The sequence below is a fragment of the Acipenser ruthenus genome, chromosome 2, assembly GCF_902713425.1.
Source record: "Acipenser ruthenus chromosome 2, fAciRut3.2 maternal haplotype, whole genome shotgun sequence".
In the NCBI taxonomy this organism is placed as follows: Eukaryota; Metazoa; Chordata; class Actinopteri; order Acipenseriformes; family Acipenseridae; genus Acipenser; species Acipenser ruthenus.
In genome coordinates this window covers 19,319,565-19,332,656 of record NC_081190.1, presented here as the reverse complement: position 1 = coordinate 19,332,656, position 13,092 = coordinate 19,319,565, and the positions used below count along the sequence as shown (strand labels likewise).

At 37.1% G+C, this 13,092-nt stretch overlaps 1 protein-coding gene across 1 annotated transcript in view; it reads right to left on the bottom strand.

Moving 5' to 3' along the window:
- The window catches only part of LOC117409185 (macrophage mannose receptor 1-like), a 41,481-nt gene extending 30,324 nt beyond the window's left edge, over positions 1-11,157 (bottom strand). Inside the window, exons 1-17 of the mRNA XM_059006998.1 lie at positions 11,046-11,157; positions 9,231-9,388; positions 8,675-8,790; positions 8,356-8,489; positions 7,646-7,869; positions 7,066-7,181; positions 6,430-6,548; positions 5,834-5,969; positions 4,994-5,076; positions 4,335-4,454; positions 4,081-4,182; positions 3,475-3,633; positions 2,736-2,818; positions 2,389-2,536; positions 1,738-1,782; positions 1,474-1,641; positions 503-622 (exon numbers count right to left, since the gene is read on the bottom strand). Coding sequence (XP_058862981.1) covers positions 503-622; positions 1,474-1,641; positions 1,738-1,782; positions 2,389-2,536; positions 2,736-2,818; positions 3,475-3,633; positions 4,081-4,182; positions 4,335-4,454; positions 4,994-5,076; positions 5,834-5,969; positions 6,430-6,548; positions 7,066-7,181; positions 7,646-7,869; positions 8,356-8,489; positions 8,675-8,790; positions 9,231-9,388; positions 11,046-11,157 — 2,143 coding nt within the window. The remainder of the gene's footprint in view (positions 1-502; positions 623-1,473; positions 1,642-1,737; positions 1,783-2,388; positions 2,537-2,735; positions 2,819-3,474; positions 3,634-4,080; positions 4,183-4,334; positions 4,455-4,993; positions 5,077-5,833; positions 5,970-6,429; positions 6,549-7,065; positions 7,182-7,645; positions 7,870-8,355; positions 8,490-8,674; positions 8,791-9,230; positions 9,389-11,045) is intronic.
- Between the last annotated feature and the right edge of the window lie 1,935 nt (positions 11,158-13,092).

Sequence of the window (13,092 nt, the reverse complement as noted above, 5' to 3'; positions counted from 1 at the left end):
TAAAATACAGATTGATTGAGTGATAGTGTTTAATACATTTTATGCGAATAAATCTGAGTGCAACTCTTTGCGGTAAAAACAAAAGCTTCAACTATCTGACGCTATAGTATTGTGTTTGTAAAGAAACTCTAAACTAAAGCTTAGGAAGTCTGTATTCAGCGTCCGCAGATCACACTGCCTTCTGGTGTTTGTGTGGCAATAGTTATTCACGATTTGGTTTTTGAGCACAATTATGATTTGTTGGCACTTGTATTGCTTTATTCTTTCATTTAATTGGAAGGGACTCAAGCGGGGATCACAGTATAGGAGATCTGGTAACTCGGAGCTCCCCTTACTCCTGGTATAATTGAGGGGTGGCGTAGTCAAATGAATAGCCCTATAGGCTGGGTGCCACATGAGGCTAGGATTAAATAATTATGGAGTAATTCAGTACAATTCAGTATTATAGTATAGGATAGCAGCAACATGTTTAAAATGGTTGCCATTCTGAGTCCAGTCATACCTGTGTACCAGTTGATGTAACGAAAGGGGGAATTATCCGTCCACTGCCATCCACCTTCGCTGACTGAATCATGGCCACCCATCCACAGTGCCACGCCTGTTGGTACTGTCGATATTTTTGCTGTGGATTACAAAATTAGAACATGTTTCTGTGTTTGGGGGAACTAGTAATTACACAGTGTGTAGATACAGTAACACCCACATTTCCAGTATATAACCGTTCAAGCTTTTGTGGCAGAATGTGTTAAGGTAATAACAAATTAACTTTCTATTTGACAGAGATTAATAGGACTATAAGATGTTGTTCCTCACTCACCAGAGGAAGGTACATGTGTGCTGTATTTGCTGTGCTTGGATATGTTAATTTACATTGCCTTTAACAGTTGAACACTAGCACATGGCTGTCCAATAGCTGGCACTTGAGCCATAAATGGCTCATTGAACTCCCCAATAGGACTCTTCGGATTTGGAAGTGGAATATCCCATTCACAGCTCCCAATGGGTTGGAAAAGACTATAATACCAGGGCTATTGGGTAGTCTTTGGTAGAAGAAAGTATACTGTAAAACAAGAACATTTCGCAAGCAAGAAATGTTTGCTAATTTAGCGTTTATTAAAAATCTGCAAAATTGTGCATACATGTGCCGTACATTAAAAGAAAAAGAAGCACAAACATTTATTGCAGCAAAAATGGACCTTGAAGGCCATTAGTGAAATTAAGTTGCTGCAAAAAATTCCTGTTTTAGTTCAAATACTATTTATGAATGTTTTGTTTAAACACGACACTTGTTAAACCTTATCTCTTTTTTTTTTTAAATGCCTACTGTTAAGTCAGCTATTTAGTTGTAGTAAACACTATGTAGTTGTTTGTACACTATGTAGCTGCTTGTACACTATGTAGCTGCCTGTACACTATGTAGCTCCCTGTACACTATGTAGCTGCTTGTACACTGTGTAGCTGCTTGTACATTACCTTGGATAAAAGCCTGCTCGAAAGGCTCAGTGATGCTAACCAGATCTCCACCCTGATTCTGACAGTCTCTGCGAGCATCGGCCCAGGTCTTCAAGGACAGAGATTGGAACAGGTAGCAGTAGTCATTGAATGGATCTGAGTCCCAATACCCACATTTCTGGGTCCAACCTGGATAATAGGGGAAAAATATTAAGAACTGATATGACTTTTTACCATCAAACACACAAATTCACACATTGTAAGGGAGCTACATTTGAAAATGACCTGGGCGGCCTGGTGGAGGTGTTGGTCTTGGTCCATGCCCTTCCCCTGTAAAATACAATGAAAGTGAAGGTTAGCGAAGCAAGATGTCATAGCCTATACTGGAAAAATACAATTAGGATACCATATTACAAACCATAACACATGTAACAGTTCATCACAGAATTCCAAGGAATGGCATAACACAATGGATTTGGAATCTATATATCACAGTGGTTCTGAAACTGTAGTTCCATTGTGTGGTACCATTGTTTTGTCAAAATATTAACATGTAAGTTAACCACTTTGGTTCCACATTACATACCATTCTTGTTGCTCTGCTATTGGTCCATAGAGTAAAACCTCTGCTTTTCTATTGAAAACCATTTGTTTTATATAATGTGTATTTTACCTGAAAAACATATTTTGTTGTCATTTGACCTACCTGTATCTTTTGGATATTGTAATGTCTCTTTCTAGGTGATACAGTACTTTGTTGGAATTGGGCTATTATAAACAGCATATTGACTTATTCAATTCAAATCACACTCATGGCTGACCAAAAGTCTTAACCCCAATAATGTCCAGTAAAGTTTTATGAAAGACTGAAGACTGTGAAAGAGATTGAGTAAGTTAGCTATGAATTCACCCTAATTGATGGTATAAAACAGTCACCTTTTTTGCATATAAAGGGGTAAGAGTAGTCACAGTTCTGGTCATTGAAGAATCCCGGTGTCCATGCATCAGGGCCATAGAGTTGCACACAGTCTTCATTGTCCTCCCAGTTATCAGGCTGACCCTCAGACCAGATCATTTCAAAATCCTTGGAAGGAATATACACCAAACATGATCAGAATACAGGGGCTGGTCATTAAATGGGCCCTGAGACATTAATAACCTTGAAGTTTGGTTTTAGGCATCTTAGTTCAATTCAATGTGATACTGTACTTCATGCCCCACTAAAGATAAAAAGGGTTTTCAGCCGGTTAGACAGACATGCTGTATTGTCTGTGTTTACCAACCTTTGGGCTCCCATCGGACCACACATAGGTTCCCTCAGCTTGTTTGTCGTTCAGCCCCACCCATGAAGAACCTGACATGTGTGCTACAAAGACAAGAAGTGAGGATTATAGTAATGTATAGACTGCTCATGATCTTTCATCCAATCAGGCGCATAGTTCACCTTCCGTATTCCATGAAACATCATGGTGAAGCCCTATTCAAGACATCAACCCGAGGCACTGCAGTTCAAAACGGTGGCATTTAACGGTATTCTCTTCATCAACCTTTTCCCTCTTTTCAAAAAATGACAATGGACTAAATAAACTAATATAGCTTGATTTTTTAAGTTGTATTCAAGTTCCCTTTTACTTGTGCCAATGTTACCCACATACACAGACATTCACCATCCTATAACACTATACTAGCAGCACAAATATTATATACTGTAGCTGTCCTATAGTTTCTATTTTTTGTCACATGTTAAAGAATGTTTTAACTCCATTAAATATTACAAATATGTACATGTTTATTTCATATGATATGAATTCAATAGCTTTTTTTTGTTTCAGCTTGTGTGTCTGTTGCTGAAACTATAGATACAGTACTTTCTACCGTAGAGTACACAGCAGAAGGCTAAACTATGGAAGCATGTACTGAACTTATTTCTATTATTAAATCTGTAATTATACATGAGGTTGTACAGTTATTTAAGTAATTGAAAGACATACAAAATAGCTTGCTTACAAGAGATGAACTTACCTGTCAGAAAACTCAGTGTTTCTGGGCTGTGGATGCTTGCCAAGTCTCCTCCATCATTAAGGCACTGCTGCTTGGCATCTTGCCAGTTCTTGGCAAAATCACTTTCAAAATGATAACAGGAATCACCAAAGAGAAGATACCCTGGGTCACAGTGCTTATCTGATTAAAAAAGCAAACATACAGACAACATGCAGTACAGTAAGTAAGTTCATGGACATGGTAAGACATAGGTATTTGTGTAATATGCTCATTGCTTTATTCATTTGCATATATCTGAAAAAAACACTTATCCAAAATTTGGTATTAACATTACTTATCATAAGTTATTGGTTATTGTCGGGTATACTTCTGTCCCTCTGGATATCCCCCTTACAGTTTTTTTTTTAACTTGTATCTTTAGAACACTTACTGTAAATTAATCATTTTAATATACTGTACAACTGCTTGCCTAATGATATTCAAGTCTCAAATGGCCATTTCTTATTCTACACTATACTATATTTCTGATATACTTCATGGTAATCAACCTCTGTGTCACATTGATAGCTCTAATGTACAGCCTTGGGGGGGGGGATGTGTTTTACTGACACCCCTAAGCCTTCTTACCTGGCTTTGAAGTGGGTTGGATGTTTTGGCCTCCAGCCATTTCACAGACAAACCCCAAGTTTCTGAAACAGTTGGCTGTTTCCCACTTTCCCTCGACATTACCTGTGAATAAGAAAAGGTCTGATAACTGTCTGCTGTGAAATCCCCAAACCCTAGAGCAAACAGAATGGTATTATCACATGTCATGAAGTGCTTATCTTAATGAAGTGAATTATAATGCATGGCAGTACAGCTGGTATTCAATTCATCCGCACCGGTATAAATCTGCCCACAGTCCCAGAGATGCGGAACGTTGTGTGGATGAGAAACAGCCCAGTTCTGGTAAGTGATGTCCTTTCTGTCCACCCATCTAAACGTGCCATCTGCATCCTGATCTAAAACCAGACAAAGAAACAGTGCTATTGTACGCGTTGGTGACTATCAAAGTAACAATTTCAACTATTTAAAGAGTAACTTACTGTCCCCTTACCTTTTTATACTGTTTGCAATCATTCTTAATGATTCTTACTGCAGGTACGCATGTATTGCGTGTTTTATTATTTTCCTAAATCTGTGTATTAAGTGCTCTGAGTATGAGCGGAGGAGCTGCTCTTTAGGTCTAGTTGCCTGCCATAGGCATACAGTATGTGAACAAACATGTGAGAAAACTGGAAGTGATTCAGGAGTCTCAATCCATAAAAGCAAAAGCAGCCTTTACGTCAACACATCAGGCTAATCCACTTATCAGATGATTCGTTTTCACTTCAGGAGAGGGATTTGACAAATTGCCATAAGAATAACAAATACAGTTGCAGAGTTTAGGAAATCCTACTTCCGCTCCTCCTCCATTACAAGTCACAGTACATGGAAGCACTGATCTGCTACATAGGTGAGGAGGCTAGAGTTTGGACGATTACCCTAAATAGCACCCTACCAGATAAGCCGATCCAGATGTCAGGCACTTCACTCTGCAGTAGATCTGGCAGAAACCCATTAATGAAGTACTGTTCAGCTTGGCTGCAAAAAGAGACACACTGGAGCATGGATGCTGAAATACTGGCTCAATAAACATAGCTTGCATTTGTACCACTGCAGACATGACTTGGTGTCTTTGACACTTTGCCAGCATTACAAATGTAATTTATACACTAGTACCTAAAACTGTATCTTTTATTACAGCAGGGATGCCAAAATTCAGACAAGAAAAGGTTTGAAACTATTAGAAAAAGTTAGCTAAAAAAACCCATCTGTTTTCAGAAAGAAAGTGGGTTACAAAATCAGAACAATGGCTTTGAAATAACTGTATCTGTAGATTTCCCTTGCCTACTGAGTGCTTCTGCAACAGAACTGGTCTGAAGGATACATGAAGGTTAATCAAAATGTGTATGTTGCACTGGGTCTCTATAGTAGAACATATACAATTCTTTGTTGCATATTGCATTCAAATGTGCACATCCTAGCCACCACTGCACCTGAACTCTTGTTTTGTATTATGTACACAAATTAAATGCAATAAAGGCTAACCCTCCACAGCTGTCTCGCTCCGTCCCCTAAGACTACTAGCGTCTCCTGACTCCAGCAGGGTAAAAGGTCCAGAAGAGCAGCACCAGATGTCCCTTAGGATCAGCCATACATATCCAGGATATGAGTGCTGGCAGTAGTTCTTTGATAGACAAAATTATCTAGGCTATAAAATGTCTTCAATAGTGCCTTGGAAGCTCTATGACACAAAGCCCTAGTCTGGTAATTAGAAAGAGACTAAAGCATTGTTTACCTGTTTATTATCAGCAGATTGCCCCCTAAACGTGAGCACTCGCCCTGGGCTTCAGACCAAGTGGTGAGGAGATTAGGATTACTAACAACCCAGTAGCAGTGACTGTCAAAGCCGATCCATCCGGGAGGGCAAATCGCTGTCAGACAAGAAAAGAAGAAAGCAGAAGTAATCTAAGTACTGAACCCTATTCACAAAATTAAAAACATAACAATGCATACTTTACACATTCCTCGACTGCTTTCGAAAATGGTTTGTATTTTTTTTCTCATTTCTCAAAACACAGTAAGTAGTGTAGCTTCAAAGTAGATACAGTATGTGTTAGTGTCCTCTTCTCTGTGTTACCTGTCTGTGATGTTTGCAATCATTCAGAGTGGTTCTCATTGCCATTACTCAAATACCCTTCTGTGTTTTGGTTAATGTAATACAGTCTGTGTTAAGTGCAGTCTTAAAAAGAACAATGTTGAAATAAAGTTTTGTGGAAAGGGACAACATTTATAAAATAAATACTTTGTAGCCCCAAAATGAACTAATTAGCTTGATCTTCTATGTGGTCTGGGGGCAGAACATGCTTTCATGTTTTTTTTCAGTCAACTTACTGTTAAGTCCTCTTTTGCACATGTATGGCTGTTCGTGACGGCAAAGGTGGGATTTCCATTTTCCATAATCGGCCCCTTCGTCTTTCACGACAGCAGAGCAAATCCCAGTTTCCTTAAAGCTGTTAAGAAACACATTTTAAAAAATGGATCACTCCGGTTACTCCTGTTCCCATAGTCGATCTGGAAAGTGAAAATGGCAAAGCTGCCATGTTGCAGTTATACTTTTATAATTGTTTTGGTGGTGCCATAAAGTTAATTGAATTCAGGTATGGGTTGACAATTCTGTTTCAGTCAAGATGGCCAAACATATGTTTTAAAAGGAGTAATTAAAGTGGTCTTTTCCCTGGCAGTAACTATGGTTTTTTGTCAGCAATAATGTTTCCTGACTTTGTCGTATGCCATTGTTCCTTAGTAACAACAAATCCTGCCTAAATTGGGAAACAAATGTAGTATTCTACAGTAAAATAGCTTTTTAGAACAAATGGCATTACAAACCAGGCTTTGAATTTGAGATGTTTTGCTTGACAAAGGTTTTAACAAATCATCCAACAGCTTCAACGAAACTCCAACAGCTGATAGCTCCACTACATTGCCCTGTAAATGAATAACACTGAGAACTGCATTTGTATATGTTACCTTAGGTCAGGCTGGTCAGCTGCCCAGCTGGTAAAACTGGGACTGGAACTTAATCCATCTGACCAAAGAAAATTCACATTGTTGGGCTGAACTTCACAGGAGAACGGTGTGCAGCTCTGTCACCAAACACAAGATGGGCGTTAATTCTATAAATAACAATGGAGCACATTCACAATGCATTTACTCCAGTATAATGTTTGTACCAGTTTTTGATGGAAACTGTGTTCTAAAGATAATGCTTGATTTTTCCATGTATTTAAAATAAGCTCTAGTGATGCTGAGGATTGCTGATGAGTTTTCAGTAACAGTACAGTTTTTTAAATATCACTTTTTCTTTAGTTAGCTGTTACTGTATTACAACATGTGTTTTAACCTGCATGCATTGACATCAAAGAAACTCTCAGCAAAACCTGTTCAAGCTGTTTTGTGCCGTTACCAGTCTGTACATTTCTAATTTACAATAGAAAACCTGTTGAGAAATGGCACCTTATGTCTAAGAGGTCCATACACAGTGATTACTACAAACATATAGGTATACTGTATAAAAGAGAATGTATGTATCATTTGATAAAACAGTTACCAGAGTTGAAAATCCTATCCAGACATCAAAGGAGGAAGCGTCCATCTTGCTGATAACGTAGTGTTCCTCATCTTCTTTTAAAATGGACACAAGGTCCCCTCCTTCTGTAACACAGTCCCTTCTTGCTGAGAACCAGGATTTATAAGGCTCATTCTTCAGTTTGTAGCAGTTTGAACCAAACAGTTCCCATCCGTTAGCAGTATCGCACTGTGTAGGTGGGTTTGCTGAAAGGAAACATGTTTTATTTTGTATTTATTTATTTCCTAGCAGACGCCCTTACCCAGGACGACTTACAGTTGTATACTAAATAAAATACATATCAAGAATTACAGTACAATGTTCAAGAATTACAGTACAATGTTCACATCTTGCTTGTATGTATTGTATACATTACTCTCTGTATTGTGTTAAAGTAGGATTTGCCCAACAGAGATGATGTGTACCAATCCAACTAAAACAAATTGTTAGGCAATGTGTGAACTAGTCAAGTGAGCCTTTTCTGCAATTTTCTGTGTTTCATTAGATATGACCCCATCCCCCACCACATAATCTTCAAACGGCAAAGCAGTCGTGGCTCTAAAAGGACAACACAAGGTTTTCTAATTGGGAAGGAAAGACTGAATGAGCCATTGGTACCACAGTGTTCTGGTCAGGACTAAGGTACTACGAAGCTTTATTTTTTAAAAAAAGAAAAAGAAACTACAACATACGGGTCAGTCTTTTGCAGATATAATTGCGAGCGACAGTGCAGAATTCATCGTTCCACCTGGCAGAGTCAGAAGCTGCAAATTGGACACAGTCCTCGTTATCCTGCCAGTTATCAGGTTGCCCGGGACGCCAGTTCCTGTGGAATAGAGTGACATCACAAGATCTACACCCCCAGGAGTAGAGTGGAATCCAACACCAAGCTATCTCATTCAGTTCACACATGGGGCCTTCAAATGTCCTAACTGGTGAACTGGTGTATGTAAGGACAATAAACCCCTCGCTGGGTTTGGCAAGTAAGACCGGCACATGCTTTTCACTTACTGTAGCTCTTCAAGAAAAGGAGAACCATCTGACCACTCCCACACTCCTTCAGAGACGACATCATTCAAACCAATCCAATAGATATTAGACACCCCAATCTGAGTCCTAATCCATGTCTGCAAGTAAATATGTTAAAATAATAATAATAATAATAATAATAATAATAATAATAATAATAATAATAATAATAATAATAATACAAACACAGATAATACAAAAGTAACATTGAATTTTCCCATATAGTGCTAAGTTTCTGTCAATGCTATGAAATTATAATTATATAAGTTGTATCAATATTTATTTTCAACAGATAAGAGCATCATAATAAATATAATACAGACAATATTACCAGATTACAATGACTGGTTTAGGACATTGCTAAAATTGAGTTTTCAATAGATAGATAGATAGATAGATAGATAGATAGATAGATAGATAGATAGATAGATAGATGTGTGTGTGTCAATGTATTCATTTTGTTTGCTTATGGGTTAACATAATTCATTCTGTAATTTGGGTTTTGGCAAACAAAAAGGGTGCTGAGATTTCCACGTACCCTTTCCTGCACAGTGCTGATGCTCATTAAATCACCCCCTCTCATCTCGCAGTCGCTTCTTGCGTCCGGCCATGATTTCACGTCACTTGAGATGTAGTAGCATTTGTTATCATAGGGTCTCCAAGGATCTTGACACTGCCCCTCGGTCTGACTAAGTGCTAAAGGCAAAGAGTTTTTTTTTGATCACTATAAAGCTTTTGTTTTATGGGGTATTTTTTCGGATTTATTGTTTTTTTTTCTGATACAGTACAATATGTTCATTTTTAAGTCTTGACCCAAAATATGTGATCATCCCCGTAGCTGAAAATGTCAATAAGGTACAGTCATTTGGTTTTGGGAATTGCATTTTAAAATATTTAATGGGGACTGGGCTAAATTCTCAGGACATCTGTTGTCATTAGTAGCACTTTTTTGTTTTTCAGAATTGAACAATACATCCAATAACATTAGCAAACCAGAAATAAACAGCTGAGACATGTTATGCAATGGCTTGTCAGTATTCTTAAGTTGTTGTTTCTTTTTGGTTTCAGAAGTAATTGGTGGGTTTTTTTTTCTTTTCAGAAAAATGTAAAAGTTTGGAGAATCTGTCCAAGAGCATTTAATCTTGACCATAAATAAAAAAGAATTATAAACTCAAGGAACTGCTGAATCACACACATGGGACTTGAAAAAATGGAAAGAGCATTTATTGAGTCATCATTGTCACTGATGCCAGAAAGAGTCACAGATTTACTTTTACACATTAACTATGTGGTACTCTTAATAGGTAAACTCCTACTGGATTTAAAAAAAAAAAACTATGAACATCCAGGACAAAATTGATTTTACAGTCACATGACAAGTCTGAAATAAGTTTTTTGTAACATTTTATGTTAAGAATCTAGAATTTACTTCAAAATACAAGTATATTAACTATCTAAGTTATTATATATATATATATATATATATATATATATATATACATACACACCACTGGATTGGAATGTAAGCAAAGACGAAACTAGTCCAGTATACTCCACTTATGTTATCCCACTTAAGTGGAATAATAAAAAAAGTACCCCACACTAGATATACAGTTTTATTGTTAAGTGTAAAACTGGTTTCCAAACTTAAACAAAAAAGCCACATTCTACCATTATCCTTTAAATACCATATATGACCAAACTATTGACTATTTTGTTGCAAATTAAAATACAGAAATTGCACAGTCCAACTACAATGTCTCTTCTACAAAACCATATTTTTTCCAATTATGTCAACTGACCAAGCATGAAATGTAAAGAATTCACACTTTTTCCCCCAAAGTAATAGAACCATTGATAATAAGAAAATAAAGACATTTTAATCTGAGTCATTATAATGTGTACAAGTTAATGATGCACTTACCAGATCTAAGCAAACTACAAAACATGCAGAGAATGAAAAGACTTTGCATTGTGTATCATCAAATTCCAGATCTATAGTAATATATACGTTCTGTACATCCCACTGTTTGCAATATTATAACAGTGCTCTGACCAACCCTGCCACCACTCAGCAAAACTGGGCAGCTTGCAGGGGATTTAAGACTTTTCTTAAACAACAGAAAGTCCAAAGAGTGGGGGCTGTAAAAAAGGTATGACCTTCATTCAAACCTGTGTAATCTTTGCACACAGACATGGTCATAACACTTTTATCCAAACCACACATTGGGCTAGATAGAAGATTCACACTCACTGAACCATAAAGGCCTAACCACACAAGCAACTTTCGATGACGGCCACAAGATGGAATTTTTTGTTGCCTGCATGTTGTCCTGTAAATACTGTGTCATACGCGAGTGGCTTAAACTGGGCAGCACGTTGCCGTCTTGTCGTGGAGTTGTGGACAGCATGTTGACCAGCGTGGTCACACAAGGCAACCCGCTGGCAACACAAGTCTCCCTCATGCTGCTGGCAACAAAAGCTGCTTGTTTGACCAGGCAGTTTTGTTTGAACCCAAAATGCACCACACTTGCAGAACATGGACTTAATTCTGAGGGTGGTTGAATGTGTTGCAACTGTGGACATAATTGGGTCGATTTTATTTTTATTGAAAACCAGTATGATAGTTTAAACCATAAAAATAATAATAAAAAAAATGTTTTTCTAAAAACAGGTAATGTATTACATTTAGATAACGGTAACAAACAAACATGTAGCTTACATAATTACGTGTTAAAAAATACCTGGTAGTAAAATATTTACCTTAAGGTACAGAATTAAGAACTATATGGGCCCTCTTTGCCTTTGGTGAATGACAGTGTCACTTCACAAAGTCCAAAGAGGTCACATGGCTGCATAGTGTGACACAGTAAAACTTTATATAGAGGATCTATCATCTTGTTTTGTTACCTTTTTAACTTTATTTTCTGTGTTTATGAGTGCTAGGTTAATGGTAACAAGCGCAACAAAAGTCACCTGCAGATCAAATAAAAAAAGAATCATCAATGAATAACGAGGCATATCTAAATAAGCTGTGATTAAAGAGGCTCCTGCACCGAATTCTCTGTTAAAATTGGGAGACATGGGCTGGCATTGCAGAATGAGACCCAACCTTATTTAGAAAAATCATAAACAAACACTGCTGCATTGTACCACCGAGTGTGGTAGTCCATGTCACCTCCCCTGCTTCTACTGACTCATCAACGTGGCGTCATAGTAACCCATTCCAGTTTCTCACCACTACTGTCTATTCTGTCGCCACTCAAACCCAACCATGTCCTCTGGTTCTGTTCTCTGTGCTGTGCTTCAAGTACTGGCAAAGGTTACTTTGGTAAATCTGTTTTGGATTTGATAAAAATTCAGTCAAGTCTCCCTTAACCCTCCTTTGTTCTAGGCTAAATAGATTCAGTTACCTCACCCGATCTTCATAACTCATTCTTTTTGGCAGCTGGATTAGTTTGGTTGCTTGTTGCTGGACTCCTACTTCCCAATATCTTGACTATCATCTGCTGTGTTGCCAAAACATTTTTTTTTTTTTTTTTACCCACCAACAGATGTTGGAAATAATGGTCTTTTTTTTCTGGCAATGGACTTTATAATGCAGCTTAGGTACTGTGTAATGGTTTTCAATCAATTAATGTTTTTAAATTCGTTCTATTACATTACAGACTTTTAAAGTAAACTATTTGAAATTGCTATTGTTTTATTATAAATAGTGTTTGTTAAACTACCAGAAATGGTGTATTTTGGTCTGTCATATTAATTAGTGGCTAATGTTCACTTAATACTTGTATGGAACATGTTTTCTTGAATTATTATTGTATATTAAGCGTAGTGTGTCAATACTTTTGTCTGCAATTATATATATATATATATAGCTCTATCTATCTATCTATCTATATATATATATACACACACACACACACACACACTGATGCACAGTGAAAACACAACTAAGTTTAACATCAGTAGCTCATTGGGCACATACATAATGTTATTTACATTTTAAATAGTGAGCAGATAGGTTTGTTGATTGTTTGACTAGTATTGTTCCTTAGGATAACAAAATACTGAGCTCAAGTCATGTGATTTCATAAAAAAAACACCAGTGCTCAGTGCTTGGTATTTGAGTTGAGCTAAAATTGCCAAAAGGTGTTGATTAAGAATCTGTATAAATATCCATTCGAAGAGAGAAAAAACAGCAAAAGATACGATCATGCCCCGCTTGAGAAATGGTTGAAAAGAAAAAGAAAATAGTTAAAAATAAATAAAATGTGGTGTCAACTTTATTTACTAATTTATTTCAGGAATAAACTAAACAACGTTTAACCTGAACTGCTATTTGGCATCCTTTGTTTTGTAGTTAATTCACTGGTGTAAAGTAAGGCCTACACAACTTA